The 21,167-nt window shown below is 36.4% G+C and overlaps 1 protein-coding gene and 1 long non-coding RNA gene across 2 annotated transcripts; both read left to right on the top strand.

Annotated features, from left to right (window-relative positions):
• The first annotated feature begins 1,349 nt into the window (after window positions 1-1,349).
• On the top strand, window positions 1,350-13,065 carry pld3 (phospholipase D family, member 3). Its single transcript, XM_055027864.1, has 12 exons — window positions 1,350-1,515; window positions 3,824-3,860; window positions 4,627-4,677; window positions 4,761-4,945; window positions 5,954-6,134; window positions 7,150-7,264; window positions 8,186-8,313; window positions 9,163-9,360; window positions 9,441-9,580; window positions 10,251-10,416; window positions 10,495-10,594; window positions 11,570-13,065. The coding sequence occupies exons 2-12, from the start codon at window positions 3,834-3,836 to the stop codon at window positions 11,749-11,751; spliced, it is 1,473 nt and encodes a 490-aa protein (XP_054883839.1). The 5' UTR covers window positions 1,350-1,515; window positions 3,824-3,833; the 3' UTR covers window positions 11,752-13,065.
• A 986-nt stretch (window positions 13,066-14,051) lies between these two features.
• On the top strand, window positions 14,052-18,865 carry LOC129358744 (uncharacterized). The gene is made up of 4 exons (XR_008605831.1): window positions 14,052-14,268; window positions 14,393-14,529; window positions 15,480-15,529; window positions 17,270-18,865. It is a non-coding gene; the product is annotated as an uncharacterized LOC129358744 (long non-coding RNA).
• Window positions 18,866-21,167: the final 2,302 nt, after the last annotated feature.

Consider the following 21,167-nt stretch of genomic DNA (forward strand, 5'->3'; position numbering starts at 1 on the left):
ATAATAAAACTGTCTAGGTTTTATTCTGACCTGGTTTCTGTGGCTACACACCTTCAGCTTGATATTTCATTGGTTTGTAAGCTGACAGGAAGCAGGTGTGTTTGCATGTGTGAACCTGGAATTTCTCTTCTTCTTTCTTTCTTATCAATCTGCTGGTTTCACCGCCAACAAAAGCAAACTGGCCATTCATCACCTTTAAATAAAGGCGCATTCCTCTGTTTTACCTGGATGTTTCTGTTACCTGCTGGTGGAAATGACCTCATCTGTTAGACGAAACATCTCCAGGTTCAGCGGTTTATTCCTGCGCTCTGGTGCCCCCTGCTGGCCGCCACGGGAAGTGACGTGTTTCTGCAGTTTGATCTGGAAATAAAGGTGGATTTTTGCCCTCATTTAAGCTCAATAATGCTTCATAAGTGTCCACATAAAGCTTGGAAAAAACAACATTTGTTGTTATTTTAAAGAATCTTCATGTTGTTTTGTATTGTTGCCCTTTAAAATAAGAAAATTATTTTGCAAATGATCATGGAAATGTTTTCTTTTTTGGCAATTCAACATTTAAAATGTAAATATTTATGTGGATTGTCAGATATTTTCTTTTGTAAAGAAGAAAAATTGCGTTTTATTTTGTAAATACTTTAAAATAAAGAAAAACATAAATCTTTTGCAAAAATATTATGGCAATATTTTCTATTTTGACAATTTGGTCACTGAAACATTTACAAATTGAAAAAAATAGTTTTATTTTTAGATGTTTTTTTTTCCAGAATGAAGGAAAATTCAACATATTGACGTATAAAAACTACATGCGCTTTGAAAAAAGACAATTTATAATCTACTACCAGAAATTTGTTGTCATTAATAAAGAAGTGCCATTTTATTTTGTACTATTGGCCTTTAAAATGAAGAAAAACGTCCATATTTTTCCAGGGGATGATAAAAATATTTTCTATTTTGACAATTTGGGCACTTAAACTATATTTTGATATTTTCTTTCTGGAAAGAAAGAAGAGAAAATTTACATATACTTTGTGGAAAACTACATAATGCTTTGGAAAAAGCTGATTAGTTTCCACTGCTGGAAACTAGATTTTAAAAATAACCCTCCCCTGTGAAAAAAAGGACCATTATGTTCAGAATTTATAAATATTTCATTTGATTTCGTTTTATTTCATGTAAATATGTATATATTTAAAGCCCACCTTTCACTATTCAAAAGTGCAGCTAAGATCGAGTAGTGTAAAACAGCGGCCTCACGTGGTCAAAAGTGATATAGTTAATGTGGATTACGTCACGGTGCAGTCTCAGTTCTGATTGGCTGCTTCGCCGGCTCACATGACCACCTGCCCAGCTCTCTGTTGTCAGTTCTGTATGAAGCTAGCAGTGAACTGTGACAGATACAGCGCTTAACTTCTGTCTTTTCAATGTGTTGTCAGTTAAACGCGCATTTAGCCGTCATTGTGTTTAAAGAGAACACATAGACGCAGTTATCCAAGGACTTTTAACGCATTTTAACCGGTGAGTTGGGAGTTTTTAATCATTATTTTCAACTGAAAGTGAATGTTTTTTTATGGTTTTGCTCTGTCAGCGACTTTCGTTCCTCTGATCTCAAGTAAACAATGAAAGCTGCTTTCCTCACTTTGGATTAATTTATAGCTATAAGGTAAACCGGATTGTTTCTCACTTACTGCCAAATGCAGTAAGCTTTGAGTCAATTCGCAGCCCATTATCACAAGTCAGAAAAACTCTAGTCATAGTTCCTTTGTTTTTATTTTCGTTCCTCAATTCAATGTAAACAACATGTTAATTATTATAAATTGGGATTTTCTAGTTCCAGTTCGTAAACAATGTGTTGGGAGTTATACTTACCAGATTAAGTACTCAAAAACTAATTTCAGATTTTTAGCCAGACAAAGATTATAAAGTCCTCGTCAACAATTGATGACGTCACTCAGGACTTATTACAGTAAAATATGATTTCCTCTGCTTGGAAATTGAGCTGTTAGCATGTGATGACAGTCATGAGACACTCATACTGCAGCAGTCTTCAGTTGGATCCATTGGCTGCTACTGGAAATACTTCTCACTATCCACTGCAACTCTTTGAAGATCAAATGAGTTATTATTTTAGAATGAATAAAGCATTTTTTTTTTATTTCAATGAATTAGCAAATAGCTGCCACAGGACTGAGTGTTTATACTATGCTCAACAGATACAGACATGTGGTTTTACCCAGGGAAGACTTACAATTAAGGTTACGGGCAGCAAGGTAAAGTTGCAGACTGCACAAACACGAGAGTCTTACCAAGTATTTTTGGTTTAGTTTCAGGTGCAAATGTCTTAGTACAATAAAATAACACAAAACTAACTTACAAATAACGTTTCAGCAAGAAATATGAACTTGTTTAAGGTAAATAATTGATTTTTTTTTAAAGTACTGTTTCCACTGGTAGATTATTCCACTTACGGGAAAAAAACGTCTTGTGGAAGTTGACCTTTATCGTAAATATTAAGAAACTGTTTACTTTAAACAACCTTTGTATCTCACTTGTAAGTTAGTTTTGTCTCATTTCAAGTGTTTCGAGATATTAGACCAAAATTACTTGGTAAAATATTTTTTTTAGTGCATTTTCAAAACTTGAAAAAATTTCCATCACATCAGTGGTTTAGATAAACACATTAAAGGAGAACAGATTCCTCTCACTGAATCTGTTCACGGGGTAGAACATTAGATTCTAGCAGAAGTAGAAGCTGGATCATAATATGTTTTTTTTAATAACTGGAGGATGGCGGGATGTTTGTTTTTTGAAGTGAAACAACAGTTTGATTTAATTGCAGTAGTCCTGTTCCAGCTGCAGAGATGCCTCACATGTTTCTCTTGTGACTGCCGCCTCAGGGCTTTTAAAGTGGCACATTCCTGCTGTCAGCATCTGAACTTCCCCACTTCCTTAAACCGGGCAGAATTATGTCAAATTAACTCTTTTTAAGCTTCACATAATATTACAATGTCACATAATCAAAAACAAACCTGAAGTGTTCATTTGCATATTTAAGAAATCCTGCAGACTAGCCAACAGCAGCTCAGAGGCAGGAGGAGGGGCCTAACACTGTCAATCATCCTCATGTACTCACTGCTAAATGTGCTAATGGTAAAGAAACAACTTACAGAAAAGCCGTTTATGTGCTGCCGTCTGTGGCTATGGTAACAGATGGCATAGCGTTTACAACAAGCTATGCTAGCTGTAGTGTAGCACAGAAAGTGACTGACAGCGCTAAGACCCGCCTCCCTGCTCTGATTGGTTGGAACTCAGAGAAGACTGAGGAGTTCAATTTTTTCACAGATTATACTTACAATACTGTCATAACATAGTGACAGTTTTAAAAATATGTTTGTTTTACAAACTGTACATTCTGCAGCTTTCGTACAGGAGCGCTATAGTGATAGTGAAGGTGGAGTTTCAGAAAGAGACAAAGGCCCAATTTCAAGGTGTTGAATCAGGAAGTCAAATTTCTTTTAAGTCATGTTTTCTATGTAGCACTTTTACAACAACGCCAGGTAATATGGTTACTTCATTGTGTTAAAAAAAATGACTGTGGCTGAAAATCTAAAAACAAAACAAGCTGTGTGTCTTTGTTGATCGTCTTTCTGTTTCAAACGCCTGGAAACTTCTGTTTGTCGTGTTTGGAAAGAACAGAACTGCTTCTGTTTTGTTCTCACTCTCTTTGGGTTTTTTTATTGTTTTTTTTGTTGTTTGACTGAAAAATGTGAAATATTTTTCATTTTCTTCATGTTTTCTCTCGGAATCTTTGGGAAATATTGGACAGAAACATAAACATGAAGTTGGACGTCACCTATAACCAGGTAACCATGTTCTTCAGGCATTACAATAAATTAGAATATTACTGAAAAAAAATATGTTATTAACTTTATCAGTTATTAAAACACATTATGTTGATTTAATGCACACAGATTTATGTTTGACAGCCTTTATTTCAGATAATTGTGATAATTTTTCACTTTCGGCTAATAAAAACGTGGCATTTAAAATTGTAATATTGTATCAGGCCATTCAAAATATGTATCTTTAAAAACAGAAATGTAGCCTTGATTAGATTAATTACTTTTAATACTTGCTTAAGTATTAAAAAGTATTTAATATGACAAACACTACGACTTATTTTTAATTTATTGAACATGATTGTAGTTTTGTTCCTCGATTTATATTAGTACAAGATATTATATTATACTTTCTAAAATGTGTTTGATCTAAATGAATATTAATGAGCTGCTGTTGATTAAAATCTCGATCTGTCTCAGTAAATCATTTAAAATATTTTAATATGCTAATAATTCTGTGTATTAGAGCATTTTAAACCTCTTAGTTCTTGTTCTTTAAGTGTATTTTATGTTTCATTAAGAGTCATGAGATCATTCTGCTAAAACAGGAAGTTATTGATTTGATAAATTATGAAAATGTGAAATGACGGGAGGTTTCAGTCACGTAACTGTTTTCACTTCTCACAAAGCTAAAGTGTCATCTAACCCGTATTGTTGATAGTAGTTTCCAGACCCAGCTTCATATGAAAATCCCACACAGTTGAGTGTAATCGAGTGAATTTGTGTGCAGATGGTGGATCCGGAGAGACGGCGGCAGGAATTCTCCCGCAGAGCACAGCTGGTGAGTTTCTCCTCGGATTCAGTCTGTTGCTCTGATTCAGGACAGAATAGACAAATAAATAACTGCAGCCGTTTCTCCGTCAGTTCGCCAGGTGTCAGATCGCTCTGGCCGCCGTGGCCTGTGTGCTTCTGGCTGCCATGGCGCTCTACAACATCCTGAGCGCGAGGTCAGCGGGGTCAGTGAAGTCGGCAGGGTCAACGTTGCACTATCCTGCCTCCATCAGCAGCCGCTTTCAGGAGACAGTGGAGTCCTGCTCAGACCCCTGCAAGTAAGCAAAGACGCTAACATTAGCAGTAATTCGCTAGGAGCGCAGCTACTTTTTCACTTAGCGGTTTAGTAATGCTGGAAAATAACTCAATAAAGATATATTTACGATTGCATAAATATCAGTAGATAATAGGATATTCAAAGAGCCACATGGCATTCTGGGAGATGTAGGCAGAGGACAAGCTAGCTGAAATGTTTAGTTAAGTTGGTGGAATCAACTAACTTAGTCGCTGTTTGGTTGCCTGGCAACAGCCTGTTGAGTGACTCGTTTAGGGTTTTGTCACCATCCCTCAAAATAAACAAAACAACAATATGAAGCGAAAACTGGGGATGAAACAGGAAGGATTTTATCCCACCAGTTTGTTAGTATTTTAGATATTTAAAACAAAAAAACCTAATCGATGATTATCAATAACCATATAAAAAGCTTATGTCATGATATGTTTTAGCCATCCTGTCCTTTGTTTTAGCATTTTTGCTAACTTTGAAAACGTTTAGCACACTTAGCTTCTGCTAAATGAATTTACTTGGCTGCTTTGTGAACAAACATCTTTGAAGTGATGGGAGTCGACTTGTCTGACTTTAGCATTTTAGCATTAGCTTCCTCTCGCTAATGCTATTTTGGTGTAGCGCATTTTAATTAGAACATCAAATCATTTACATTGACATTTACATTGTCTGTATTTTAAAATACAAATAGAACGCCTTGAAGTTTCAAGTTTTGACAAAAGTGGAAAAGTTTAGTATGAACACAAAAAAAGCTTTGTGTTTACTACTTAAAATTAGAGATGAATGGGAAGAAAAATGAGTAAATTTGTTCCAAAGAAAATCTTACATTTTGAGATTAATTTTACATATTTCCAATACAAAAAAAAATTCAATATTCCCTGATTAAGTTTGCTAGAAAACATGTAAAGTTTCGCAGGTGGAAGGCCTTTACCTGGAGTTTCTGTAAAACTCTGTGACGGTTTGTAATTTCTGGGCTGTTTCCTGTCCTTCACCCCATCAGGATCGTTCTGGTGGAGAGCATCCCAGAGGGGATGGAGTTCAACTCCAGCACCAGCAACCCCTCCATCTTCCAGGCGTGGGTCCGCCTGATGAGCGAGGCGCGCAGCAGCGTCGACATCGCCTCCTTCTATTGGACGCTCACTAACGAGGACACCGGCACTCAGGAACCCTCAGCCTCTCAGGTCAGAGCCAACCCAAGGTTCTTTACACTGCAAAAACACTAAATGTTACACAGAACTTTATATTGTTTTTAGTATAAATGGCAATGTGTTTTTCAAAGTGGATCCCGCCAGGGGGCGCTGTGGCACCTGTTTTAATCTTAAAATGTTCCTCATAATTTTTAAAAGTAAAATACAAGTTAAAATAATTTATTTAAATCTTATTTTCATGCTCACTCTCTGATTGGCCACTAGACAAATTCATCAAGCCGCTTTGCTCCTCAAGCTCGCATAGCAAGAAAAGACAAAAAGAAAACAAACAAAAAAAAACGATCTGTTGCAAAAAAAAAAAAACATAAGAACTGTGGGAAAAAATGTAATTTATGTAATTAATGTAAAATATTAAATATTTTCTTATAATAAAAAGAGAAGATTGTGCTGAAAAAAGATATTATCTGATGATAAAATGTTCTCCCACACCGTCTAAAATGAGTCGGTATGATGTTAGCACTTATGCTAAATTGATGTAATATTTATTGAATAGTGAATAAAAAAACATTCAAAATGTCAATGTTTCCATAATATCAGAGTTTGTTTTAAGTTAATCATTTCTTAGTGCATAATAAAACATTTTTCTCCTAGTTAGAAGTGAAATAATCGGCCAGTGGAACTAGAACTGGGTTGCTGGGTAACGGGCTGGGCTTGGCTGGGGTTGCTAGGTAACGGGCTGAGCTTGGCTGGGGTTGCTAGGTAACGGGCTGAGCTTGGCTGGGGTTGCTAGGTAACGGGCTGGGCTTGGCTGGGGTTGCTAGGTAACGGCTCAGCGGATCATTCTAGAAATGAAACTGGAACCGTTTCATCGATATTAAGAAAACATTGACTTAAAATAAGCTCCTTTTTCTCGATGAAGTTATTTTTTAAGTGCGCTTTGTCTGATGACAAGTTTTCTAGGTGACACTAGAAATTAAACCAAAAAACTCTTGGTAGGATTTCCTGGTTTTTGCAGTGTCGTGTGTGACGACGGTTCCTGTTTGCGCAGGGGGAGGAAGTTTTGAAGCGGCTGGCTGAACTCTCCGGGAAGCTTGACGTTCGGGTTGCGGTCGATTCGCAGGAGGGAAAACCACAAGCTGACCTCAAACTGCTCAACGATTCAGGTGATTCATTTACCTTCAGCGGCTGCAAAACTGGTTTTAACCAAACATTAAAAACCAGTTAATGTTTGCTTTTTAATTGAAGTGCAACGTTTTTGGCGATTTCCCTTTAAGAGATTGAATTCTAGAAAAAAAGTGCACAAGCTAATTGTACTGTCACTTTGTTATGCATAATAATAATACATTATGAAAATCAAAGCAGCAAACTCTTTTCTGGATATTTATCTCAGAGGGATTACAGATAAGTCAATAGAAAAGCTCATAAAGACGCTGGAATAAACTAAATGTGGTTGATATATAGCTTTATTAAATCGTGATTAATTCATTAGAAATCTTGCTATTAACTTAATTAAAATTTTGATTGAGTCCAACCACTAATTAAAACAATTTGGCCTTTTTGTGATTTATAAAGTATGCCTTTATATGTTATTACATTTATAAATCATATATTTATTCAGAAGTGAACTCTCAGTATACAGAAATATCTAAGGCTTGTGAATATTTAAAATTTACTCTAAAAAATGATGAAAGCTGTCTAATTTAATAGTTAAAACACCAAATATTCTTTGATACGCATTGATGCTCTCTGGAAACCATCTTAGCGCTTAGCTCCACATTTTCCCTCATTTCCTCTCTTGTGCGTTCAGCCAATCAGCCCAAAGCGAAACAAAATGGTGCTAGCGTTTCTCCCAGGTATTTCAGATTCTCCTGCTGCATTTTCTTTCGAATATTTCAGCTTTTTCAACAACAAAAAATCCACACATAGGACAACTTTTTGCAATCACTTTGCAGTTTCTCTTCACAGAAAAATCAGTTTATAACCGAGGCTCCCCTAACTTCACATCTATTGGCGTATCTTAAGAATAATTGGCTGTAATCTGATTATCACCAAAGAGCGCCTGCTAAAGCCCAGGTGTGTTTCAGGCGCCGACGTCAGGACGGTCAACATGAGGGCGCTCACCACCGGGGTTCTTCACACCAAGTTCTGGGTCGTCGACAAGAAGCACATTTACATCGGCAGCGCCAACATGGACTGGAGGTCCCTGACGCAGGTACAGCCAGACTGCCTGAAATGCTCAGGATAGGCCTGTGGCCTATACAAAACATGTTTATTACATTTTTCCACTAAAACATTCTTAGATACTGAGATTTCATTCTGCTCAGTTCTGCCTATCTTAAGCTGTTTTAGAGAGAAAATGGCTGCAATTATACAACTGTATATCTTCGTAAAAAGCATTAGTAGAGCCTTCTGCACAACCAAGTAGTGAAGGTGGTTGGATCAATACAAAATATCAATAATATTGATACCAAGTCCATATCAATATCCGATCAATATTAGCGTGGTAAGATTTATACTTAAGTTTCTTGAAATTTTATTTTATTGTTGTATTGTAGTTTAAGTTGGCGCTGCACCAAGAATCACTGAAGGATAAGACACAGAAAACCTCTGAAGAAGACGCCGAGCCCATCTGCCTTCTTCTTGAAATGTAAACAGAAATGGAGTGGCATCGGATTTTAGCGACTGTAGGATTTTTCTTTTGTCTTTGGTTAAACATCAAAAGTTATTTCGAATGCTAGCGCTACCCTAGCATGTTTCTTTTGGGTGTATTTACCCAGAATGCCCTATAGTCCGCTTCCTGCTTTTGGAGCGGTCTCTGGTCCGCTTGGCATTCACATGTGCATTTGAACCGAACTAGAGTTCACTTCAACTGAACCAAGACTGGGGTTTGTAGGTGAACCAGAGTTCGCTCTTTGGTTCGATTCAGGCCTCCACAACCGAACCGGACCTTCTAGACAAACGGACAGGAGCTGGATTAAAGTGGATTAAACAGGGCTGGTATAAACCAGCCCTGTTTAATCCAGATTCTCCCGTGAAACATTTTGGCTCCACGGTTGTCCAGGTGAAGGAGCTGGGAGCCGTCGTCTACAACTGCAGCTGCCTGGCCTCAGACCTGGAGAAGATCTTTGAAGCTTATTGGTTGGTTGGAGGGACCGAGTCCATCCCGTCGCCGTGGCCGTCCACCTTCTCCACGCTGTACAACAAAGACACACCGCTCCAGCTGCCGCTGAACAGCACGCCGTCCAGCGTTTACCTCTCTGTGAGGATCAGCTTTTATTCCAGTAACACCAGACCCCTACTTCCTGTTTCCTGTTTTGCTAACTCTCCTCTGCCGTTCAGAGCTCTCCTCTGTCCTTCTGCGCCGCCGGCAGGACTCCAGATCTTCAGTCGCTTCTCAGCGTGATTGATGACGCAGAGGAGTTCATCTACATCGCTGTCATGAACTACCTGCCCACCACAGAGTATACGCATCCGAAAAGGTAAAGCTGAGTGGATTTTAGCAACACTAGCGGTAGCATCATGTGGATTATGTTAGCCAATAAGAAATAAAAAAGAAGAAAATAATAAAAAAAAAGGTAAATAAAGTAAATAAAAGTTAGAATATTTAATTTTGATAACTTTTGATCCACCATGTCTTCAGTTTTTAAGCCAATCGATCAAATTGAAAGGCTAAGATCAGCCAAAATTTAGTCAGATTATCAGCAGCAAACACAAACTGATGCTGATAATAATCTGATGACGTGTGAACAAATTTAGTATTTAATTATTCATAAAACCTATACTAAAGTATAACTAAATAAGATGCACAATATTCCTAATTTTACCACAGTTCAACTTTATTCTGTCAATATTACGACATAATTCTTGAAGTATAAAAATTTTATCCTTGTAATATTACAACTTGGTTCTGTTAAAAATATAATTCTTTTGATTTCAGGACTTTATTGTGTAATATTATGTCTTTATTCTGGTATTAAAGTTTTTTGTTAGCTAATACTTTGTCGTAATTTTGATCTTATGAATAAATGCAAACTTGTGCGTCTAGTTTTTAAAACTCATTACAGTTGATAAATGTAAAAATCATTCCGTCTCCCTTCTGTAATTTCACAAAATATCCATTTTCGGTGTGATATTCTGCGCTGTGTGCAGGTACTGGGCCGACATCGACACGCAGCTGAGGCGGTCTGCGTACGAGCGGAAGGTCAAAGTTCGCCTGCTGATCAGCTGCTGGCCTCACTCTCCGCCCGTCATGCTGCCCTTCCTGAAGTCTCTGGCTTCGGTTCACGACTACAGAACCAAGCTGGACGTCCAGGTGGTGAGTGGCGCCTCCTCCTGAAGAACACAGCCGCGGGACGCTGGGCTGGTTCCTACAGTAACCGTGTCGGGTTTTCAGAGGCTGTTTACGGTTCCCGCCGACCCGAGGCAGGAAGAGATTCCCTACGCAAGAGTGAACCACAACAAGTACATGGTGACCGACAAAGTGGCGTATATTGGTAAGACCTGTGGCACATCCACTGATTTAATCTTTGGTTTTCATGATTTAATTATTGGAAAATATGGATTTAAAAAAAAAAAAAAATTCACCAATTCACTTGGGTTTCAGAGTGACGACAGGGCGGCCATCTTGTTTTACAGCTTCTTTATATTTGGAGTTAAAATAAAGAGTAAAAAAGTATTTGATAAAAAGTACTGATCAAATTATCAATCATTTAACTTTTAAAAATGACATCATCAGATGGACCAGAATATAAAGTTAAGTGGGAATTTTGGTACTTTAAAAACAAAAATGACAGAAATTTATATAAGTTTAAACATAAAATAAGAAAATTAGGCAAATTAAAAATTGTCTAAATCAGTTTCCTTCAATAAAAAAACTGATGAAACTTTAAAAAGTGCAGTTTGTGTTTGAGTCTGGTGCATTTTTAGGTTAAAACGTGTTTTGTGGGTAGAAAACCCAGAAATTTTACTCAAGGAAAAGTAAAGCTACTTAATAATATAATTACACAAAGTACAGCGTAGTATAAATACTTGACAAGACAAGTATTTTGTTGTTGACTTACTATTCAGAAACCACTTTCTGTATTTTTATTGGTTGTGCAGGAGGCTCAACTTCTGCTTTTCAAACACGTATGAAGATTGCATAACTCCAAGCGAGTGTAAACGTTGAGTTTCGGTGGTGTGGCCAGCAGCAGCTGACCTAGATTTAAAGTGACAGGACGCCCCAAAACAGCTGAAATTTCATTTACTCCGAATGATTGTGGGCAAAACAAATGTGATGAACATGTTTTGTGTAGACCATAAATCTGCCTTGACCGGTTCAAGGACAATAAGTCACATTTAAAACTGGAAATCGAATTTGGAAAGAAGAAAAAGTGATTTTATTTTTATATGCCCAGAGAGATTTCATTTTCTTACAGAGGGTTAAAATGATGAAATGAAGTATATTAATATGTGTGTTTTGTCCTCAGGAACGTCTAACTGGTCGGGGGACTACTTCCTGAACACGGCCGGGTCGGCGCTGGTCGTGAACCAGACAAACTCGCCGGACCCGACTGTCCAATCCCAGCTGAAGGCCGTCTTCGAGCGGGACTGGGACTCGGCCTACAGCGCCCCCATCAGTCACGATGCAAACCTCAAACACGTCTGCTGATCCCCTCGCTCCAGAACTCGTTTGCACACGTGTGGCGTTCTGGTTCTCCTGGGCTTTGGACCCGGGTGAACGCTGGTTCTGGTGAGCTGGAAGCACAGAACAATCTTTACTCCTTGAATTACTTTTCCCCTCCACATTTTGTGGAGGTTTTACACAAACTTCACTGGGATTTCAAGAGCATAAATGTGAAAGGGAAAGAAAAAAAGGGTTTTTTTAACACAGAAAAATCTGAAAAGTGTGGCGTGCATTTTTCTCAGCCCCAGTAAGTCGATTATTTGCTGAAAAGTTGTTTGTAAGGTCATTTATAGTAAATCAAAAATACCTTAAAACTTTGGGTATTTATGCTGCAAATTACATCTGTACACTGCAAAAACATAAAATCTCACCTAGTATTTTTGGTCTACTTTAATGGGGAAAATTTCTCATTAGTGAACTAATCTACCAATAGAACTGGTCATTTTTCATCAATATTAAGGAATTATTTTCTTAAAACAGGCTCTTATATTTCGCTGTAAAGTTAGGTTTGTCTTATTTAAAGTGCACTAAGATATTAGCACTAGAAACGACAAAAAACACAGGTTTAGTTTTTCCAGTGCAGAAAGTCCATCCTCTCTCCATATTCAGATGATGGATTTAACAAGTTTCTGTTTTTACATCTTTACTTTCATCATACTTTTATTTTCGTTCCATTTCTCAGTTATGTGATACTTTTAGCTGATCTGTTACTTAAAACACATTGAAGTTTGTAAAACGCTGACAAAGCATTTTGGCCAAACATTTTATCCTGTGTCTCTTTTTCAAACATTTTGTAGCTTTTATGAATTTTAGTAACAGAACAATGTTTTTTGTTTTTTATAACAATAAAGCAATTTATTGTTACTTGGATTTTATAATCTAGTTTTTTAGCATTTCAAGCTTCACCATCACTGGGAGTTTTTCCAACTCAGGGATTAAAATCTGATTATTTTTTTACTATATCAATGTGGAAATTAGCGTTTTTATTTCCTAATCTGGTGCCATTTTCCAGTTCTGAGATTTTTAAACTTTCTTTCAGGACCTGAGTGCATTTTTTTTTCCTTTATACAACTTCACAGTAGTAAAATACATTAAAATTAACCGTGCAAAGCAAGAGTTTTTAGTTTCAGGAGCAGTTTGAACTCTGGTCCACCTTTACTGTTTGACGTATTTGTTGTAACGTGATTGAAACAGCAAATAATCCCAGGCATAATCTCATAAAATATCTGGGAATATCAAGAATTATCTGCAGCAGCAGCCTGTGATCAATAAATCATTTCAATAAAAGTTCTTAAACTATTTTCTGTGTTGTCATTTTTACCTGCGATGTGTGATTTCAGCTAGAAAAAAGCTAAAATGTAGGTAAAAGTATGGAGTGCCAATAGTACCAATAGTCAAACCTGAACAGCAATAATTTGGATTATTTAGTCTGACTGAAGAATGTTTTTTTTTTCAAATTCATATTTTCACCATGTTTTTCATTATTTTATATATGTCACAATTTCAAACTAAATATTTAATTTGCTTAATGAACACTTAGTTGTTGCCCTGTGACAGACTGTCGACCTGTCCAGGGTGACCCCGCCTCCCCACCCCACTAGGGACAAGGGTGTTCGAAAATGGATGGACGGAATATTTAGTTGTAAGCTAAATATTGAGCTCCAAACTAAACTTTTTAAACTTTTTAAAAACAGATTCCTACTAAATCTGTAGGACAGATTTTAACAAATGGCAGTTTAGCCACAAGCTATTAAGCTTAAAAACTAAATATTTAATTAGTGAGCTACTTATTTAGCTTCAAACTACTTGTTTAGTTTGTAAACTGAACATTTAGTTCCAGCAAATGTTTTGGTTTCAAATTAAATTCTTAGTTGGAAACTAAATATTTAAGATGAATTTCAAAAACAACAAAAAAAACTTAAATGGCCATGTAAATATTTAGTTTTGAGCTAAAAAAATAAGAAATTACTTTTCAAACCAAATAAATATTTGGTTAAATACTTAGTTTGTTATGTAAATATTTTGTTTGTAAGCTAAACATTTAGTTTACTATCTTATTTGTAAGTTAAATATTTAGCTTGTGAACTAAATGTTCAGTTCGCAACCAAAATCCCCAACTAAATATTTAGTATATTTAAGCAAATTAAGTGAAGGTAAGAGGCTAACTATAACTAGTTCCTGCTCATCTGAATGCATCACATACGGTTGTATCAAGTTACAGCGGCTGTTGTGGTAAAGAGACCCTGAAATAGCAGCTGATCCGGTGCAGCTGCTGCGGTCGGTCAGACCTTCCGGGTGTTTCTGCCTCCAAACCTCCGCCTGAGGAGGAGCGACAAGGAGGCGGACATGGCGGCGCGCAGCCCGGGACGACCGCCGCTCCGCTCCACCGGGGACCCACTTCCTCCGATTATTCGATAAAATCGCCATGTTTGGAGAGAAGCGATGCTGCAGCGTTTCAAAATAGATTTCCAAAAGCAGGACGGCTTTTGCATTGACATGAAGGTAAATCATTACAAACTGCATGGATTCACAATAAAAAGATTGCCTGGAATTTAAAAAATTTTATGTTTTTAAACCACTTTTAACGCTTTTTGGAAGGTTTTGTCAATTAAATGTTTCCGTCCAGGGGCTGTGTTCTCATTGAAACCGCCTCTGCTGGGAACACGGTGAAGAACACCGTAAAAAACATTGTGTTCACCGTCACTCTCCAAGTTTCTCCAAGAAAAAACACCTGAAGGAGTTAATTCATCAGCTATAAATGAGGTATTTTTTTTAGCACAATAATCAAAATCCATCAACAGTTTATGGTTTCTTAACATGATTTACCCAGTCAATAAGTAAATAATACAGACAGACCTGAAACAGAGCTGTCAACCGTTATTCACTGGGAAAACAAAGTACTTTTGGTTAAAATATTTTTGGTAAATGTCTTATAACACTGGAAATAAGACAAAACTAATGCTCAAGTTTTCAGAAAGACCTCCGAGTTTAAGTCAATAAATCATTTAATATTGATGAAAATATTCTGGTTCTAGATTATTTCACATTTCACGTTCAAGGAAATCCTACATAATCCTTTCCAGAGTCTGTTTATAGTTTCCAGTTACTTTTCTTTGTGTCTGGGTGCAGTAGCAGATTTCAAACACTGGTAGGCGCTGTTGCTACAGGTTTATTTTTCCCTTGTGCCCGTTTGACAGATAAATGTTAGAAATTTAAGAGAATAAACTAGAAATGCCTGTGAATAAACTCCCCGGAGTCGTGACATCACTGCCGGAGTTTAAACTCCCAGTCGCTGCCTGTAATTGGTTGTGGACGTTTTGGAGGGTCAGCTGTTGACCCCTGGCTCTGGGTGTGTCTAATCGCCTCAGCCCACCCAGTCTCTGCTGACTGCAGACCAGTAAACATGTCTGGTGAGCAAAGCGGGGTTTAAATTCGCCGAGCCAAAGATAAAACGCTCCTTTGACGCCAACATTCGGCCATCTTGTCTCAACAAACCAGTTATTTCTGGGAAAGTTTGCAAATGTTCTGATAGGTTTTCTACAAGCTTACGTCACAAACGTTGGTGCTTTCTCAAGATTTAAGCAGCCAGCTAACATTTATCCCACACTGGATGAACATGATCCAATTAAAAGTTGGATTTTTCTAATAAAAGATGAATAAACAAAAGAAATATGAGAGGAATTACATTTTTAATTAATATTTTCCTTCATCAGGAAGTGTGGAGGATTCTTCCAGGAAGTGATGAAAAGTCTTCTGTTAACAGGTAATAATTAAGACAAAACTGGTAAGAAATAAAAGTACTTAAACTAAAATCAATACTTTATATTATTCAGTTATTTTAGACTCAATTTCAGCTAAATTGACCCTGAAATCTGATTGGCTAACATCCACAGAAAGTCAAAATAAACCCATTTTACAGTTTATTCGTTGTTTTACTTTCTCTGCACTTTAATTGCCGTTCCGTTCTGCTGGTGGACAGACGCGGTGACGAGGGTGCAAACAGCAACCGGTGGCTCCTCCTCTCTGACTCGCTCACACTTTGACCTGCCAGAGGTTTGGAGGTGAAACAAACTCCACCACACTGAAAAACTGAACTCCATCTGATTCTAATGCATTTAAAGTTTGAGAAAAAAAAAACAACAACCTTTTGTTAGGGGATTTATTTAATCTCTTTGCTTCATCTTTAGGTAACATGTGAACTGAAAAGACTTATATGAATCATTTCAGTTTCATTTGACATGAAGCTCATTGTAGGAAATAGTAAGAAACTTCGGAATTGAAAAAGTCAAAATTTCTAGAAAAAATAAAAATTAGACTTTAAAGAATTTAAAAAATTGCAAGAAAAATTTCTTATTTTTATGTTAATTGCAGAAATTTAATAGAAAAAATAAGGACATTTTTAGTTTGAAAATGTAAACATTTGCTAGAAAAAAATTACATTTTTAGTAATTTCTGAGTTTTTTTTCTAGACAACTTTACAAAATCTGAAATTTCAAATTTTTTTCAAGAAAATTTATTAGATTAATGTCAACATTTCTGAGTTTGTTTCTGGCAAATTTTCAAATTTTATAGAATAAAATTATAAAGTCATAAATTTGCCGTCGTAGATTAGATTTCTATCTCAGCCTTGCAGTTTGGAGAACATGACAGAATAACTAAATGAAGGTTAAAAGACTCCAAGGATGAAAACATTTTGTTTCCTTTGAGCTGGAAATAAGTTACAAAGTAGATGCTTTTATTTTGGTAATTTGCAGTGGAGTTACCTAAAAAGATCACTTCTGCTAATGCTAACGCACTGCATGCCACAGCATTTTATTTGGTAGAAGCTGATGCTAAGATCCTAACTTTAATTCAAACTAGAAAATTTGACAGAAAAATGAAGAAATTTGGAGATTAATCTCAGAAATTTAAAAACAAAGTCATTTCTGACTTTGAAAAGTCAAAAAAAAAGAAAAGATATTTCAAACTCAGAATATCTTTTTTTCTCAAAGATTTCTGACATTAAACTCAAAATGACAGTTTTTTTTCTAGCAATGTTTTTCACTTTTCAAACCCAAATATTTTCTAGGAAAATTTCTGGGATTCCCAGAATTTCTTTTGAGAAAATTTCTGAGATTTCTCCAAATTTGTGGATTTTTTTCTAGCAAATATTTGCTTTTCAAACTCTGACATTCCCGCATTTTTTATAGCAAATTTTCAATTTTCCAAACTTAGAGATTTAATTGTTTTTTCTACAAAATTTTGGAAATTAAAATAAATATCTGAGTTTTTTCAAACTTTTTTTTACTTTCAAACTGAAATTTCTGTTTTTTCTTGAAAATTTCTATGGAAATATTTTGGGTGAAAATTTAGCCATTTACATTTGTTTTCCTTCCTCCCATTTTGTATTCTCACTTATCTGTGTAGGTCAGTGGTTGAGCGGCTGCCATCTTCCACATGAATTAAATAAAAACAATAAAGCTTTCCATTACATGTTTTTCATTTGTGCTCCTATTTTTGGCAGTCTAACGATTTTGCATCTTCAAGCAAACGATTCTGAGCTGCAGCAGGGGAGAAGAAAGGAGCTGAAGATGAGACGTTTAAGCTGTGAATGATGAGAAGAAACGCCGTTTGATCCATCCGAGCCACCGTCTCTTAAACCCACAGGATTTTCAGGATTTCAGCAGAAAGGAAACATTCGCACATGACTCAGCTACCAGCTGCTCTGCAGTCAGATTATCTGAGGCTTATTGCACACAAACTGCACAGATCAATCCTCATTTATTCCCTTCAATTTCTTATTAAAATACAACTATTTTGAAAGTTAGTCTTAAAATAAAGCGGAAAATGAAGGTTTGTGTCCAAAAGTAATCATTTTGAGCACTTTTGCTACAAACTTTGTCTACGAGCTTTTGGACATAAACAGAAGAAGAAACAAAATGTTATAAACTTTTTCTTTCCTCTGAGGTTAAAAAACAACCAAAAACTCAGATTTATGCCACAAAATAAAACAAAAATGAGGGAAAAAGACACAACAAAGCTAAACACAGCTATTATTGATAGCTTGAGCAGGGAGCAAATAGCCAGACCACAACAGTTGTTTGTGAGCATAAAGTTTGTTAGGTAAGAAAATCCTTTTTCAAAACACTTTTTACGTTTTGTATGTCCTCTGGTTGCAATAAATCAATAATTATGATCTTTCACCTTTTTTAGACAATCAGGAGAAAAAACTGAACTGCTATGTAAACTGTCATCACCCCCTTCAAAATAAGAGCATGAATGTTTGTTTATTGAATCCTCAACATTCAAGAAACAAAACTTCAACACAAATGTTGAATGTTTTCCATCTGCAAGATTACAAAACTGACGAAAAAAATGTGCGCTTTAAAAAATTAATTTTGTGGAAGCTAAGTGCTGAAAGTGTTCAAAGTTGAGAAATTAGCTTTGCTGGTCGTGCACTAACACAACCATTTATTTACAAAAAAATAACTAAAAAAACCGCTGTAGTCCACATAAGACAAAAAATAAAACAGTTTAAGTCTTCGGTTCCCCTCCTAATTCAGACTTAAATCATCACAAATGATCAGCCAGCTGAGCAGCCATGCTTGTGGTGAGTTTGCAGTCATTTTGTCTGAATAACAGCCAGAGTCCAGCCGCTCTAAGCCCAGAAACAAGGCCCTGCTGGGCCGCAGATAAAGCCCCCGGCAGCAGCAGACAATGGAGCCGGGCTTTGGCAAAACGTCACCTCAAACTGCTGACTGTCCACTACTGCTAATACGCTCCTGCTCTGCCTTTATACACACTTATTTGTTTATGTCTAACAAACAGACACTTATTAACACATATGAAAGCAAACTGCGTACCTCAGTCAGCTGATTTGATAAGAAAAGTGAAAATAATTATTCGTTATTAATGAATGAGCAGACTTACTCAATTACATTTACACTGTACTTTGAGTAATTTTATTATGATGTATTTTTACTCTTACTTGAGTAAAATGTCTAGATTTTCTGCACTGAATGAAACACAAGCATGTTTCAACCAAAGATTCACCAGAAACACACCTGCAGTTTTTTGTGAAAGTTTCGTGAGTTTTTAATGAAATAAACTGATTTGGAAAAAATTTCCTTTTCCTGATTTTGTTATTTTTTGTTGTTATTTGAATTAGTTATTGTAAATTTATCTTTAAAATATCTACATTTTTGTCTGCCGAGATATGCATTTTTAAAATATTGAATGATTTGTATTTTGATCAGTTATTCAGTACTTCGGTAGACTTTTTGCTAAATACTGTTTCACTCTTACTTCTCCTTCAGTAAAAATTTGTTGAAATAATGATTTTTTTACTTGAGTACAATTTTTGGCTCCTCTGCTAGCAGAACTATGTAACTAGTTACTTTTAAAGTTACCTGTAAAAGTAACTAAAACATTCCGACATTATAGATAGAGAGAGATAGAGTCATTTTTGTGTTTATCAATCTACTTATCCTTTTGAATTGTTTGAACTGATGTGAAATTAATTCCTCCCCTGAGAGCTGTTTACGACAGCGCTCGACAAATTACGGCACTCCGTCTGGCGGCGCCCCGCTGCCCCAAAATGGCGGCAGCTAAATTTGGAAGAAAACTCCGGAATCAGTTACTTGTTACAGTTACTCTGTACTAATTACATTTTTTTCGCTCTTACTTGAGTAATTTCTTGGGTGGTACTTTCTACTTTTACTTCTTGAGTAAAACCATGAGCTAATCTTCCTTGAGTTCGGGTTTTGGCTAAGTCTGCCCGCCTCTGAACCGGTACCGCGTCCCTCCATCCACGATACTCTCCTCCCTCTTCCTCTGTCATCGTCTGGCTATTCAGTGTCCATGCTGACGCTGTAGCTCAGTGTCACTCTGACCCAAACAGTTAAACCGACCCTCTGATCGCCTCCGAGCCCCACCGGCCTCCCACAGCTCTGCCAGCCTGCGCGGGCTGCTCCCCCGGTTCATCGCCTCCTTTCGGGCCTCCTGCTGCGGACCATGTGCGACTGTCTGCGTGGGATATTCAGAGTCACATGGACACCTTCCTCCGATACAGGTAGTATCGATTTATATTTAGATAACATTTAAAAAGCATTCAAAGCAATCGATGCGTAAAAGAGTGTGATCTGTTTTCTTATTTGCTGAAAAACAAACAAATGTTTAGAAGAATCTGTTCATCCAACCGATATTGTTGTTAAAACCTGACTTTTTCTGTGTTGGTGGAAAATGCAAAGCAGGATTTCAACAACATTTAGGATTGTTTAAGACAAAAAAATATTGGTTTATATTGCATTGTAATTCATTTATTTATAAAAGTAACAGTTTCCAACTGAATATTTAATTTGCAAGCTAAATACTTAGCTCAGAACTTACAATTTAGTGTGCAAGCTAGCTATTTAGCTCCAAACTAAATGGCTAGCTTTGTTACTAAGTATTTTATTATCAAGCTAACTATTGAATATACAATCCCAATATTTAGCTTCATACTAAATAGTTAATAGCATGCCTGCTAACTGTTTAGGTAGGTCCACACTTACTACTTAGTGTACTAACAACTAAATGGCTAGGAACTAATTAATTTCCCAGCTATTTAGTACATATCTAAATAATTAGCTTAGTTCTGAGTAAGCTAAATATTTAGTGGACTATCAAAATAAAAGTCTCTGAGCTAATATTTTATTAAAGCAAAAAATGGCATTATAAATCTTGTAAAATGTCAAATTTAGGGAACTTTGGACATTTGAAGTATTTTCCTGTTTGTCAGGAGCCAAAAAAACAACAACTACTTCATGATTCAAGAGTGTTTGTGTTCCAGTTGTCCTGTGTATTTGTTCTCCTATCATTTGTGGTTGCATTTATGTTAGTAAATCTCTAGCGGCTCCCACCAAAGAAATCTGGTTGCAGAAAGTAAGGATATGGTAGCTTGTTTCTTTCAGCAGATTTGTTTAGTTTTTGACCATTTCTGAGGTCAGACATTGATGTTGGGCAATAAGGCCTGTATTACAGTATCTGCTCTACCTCATTCCAAAGTGCAGGTTGGGGTCAGGAAATGAAACCCACAAATGAAATGAAAGTTGGGAGCAGAAAATAGACCAAACATATTTGTATATTGAACTATCACATATTCCCAAGGGAAACTCCTGGAAAACAGCCTCACATCATGACCAGTAAAATGCAACAATCCAATGTTCTTTTCGTAAACACTTGTTTTGTACAGTTTGGGCTTAATTGCAGCTCTGAGTATGTTGTTTTTCTTAGAGGAACGGCCTTCATGTACTGTTTGTATAATCTTGTAATCAATAATTAAATTTGTTGATGAGTATTTCAATAATCGATTAATCACTACTAATCTGACTAATTGTTACAGCTCAACTGTTTAATTTGAATAAATTATTTTGTTACTTTAA

The sequence above is a fragment of the Poeciliopsis prolifica genome, unplaced genomic scaffold, assembly GCF_027474105.1.
Source record: "Poeciliopsis prolifica strain line A6 unplaced genomic scaffold, Auburn_PproV2 SCAFFOLD004, whole genome shotgun sequence".
Lineage (NCBI taxonomy): Eukaryota > Metazoa > Chordata > Actinopteri > Cyprinodontiformes > Poeciliidae > Poeciliopsis > Poeciliopsis prolifica.

Excerpts from the sequence above, each read along its gene's own strand:
- pld3 (XM_055027864.1), top strand. The coding sequence starts at position 3,834 with ATGAAGTTGGACGTCACCTATAACCAG. Across the intron at positions 7,265-8,185 it reads CAAACTGCTCAACGATTCAG|GCGCCGACGTCAGGACGGTC; the intron begins GTGATTCATTTA and ends GGTGTGTTTCAG. Across the intron at positions 10,417-10,494 it reads CCAAGCTGGACGTCCAGGTG|AGGCTGTTTACGGTTCCCGC; the intron begins GTGAGTGGCGCC and ends TCGGGTTTTCAG.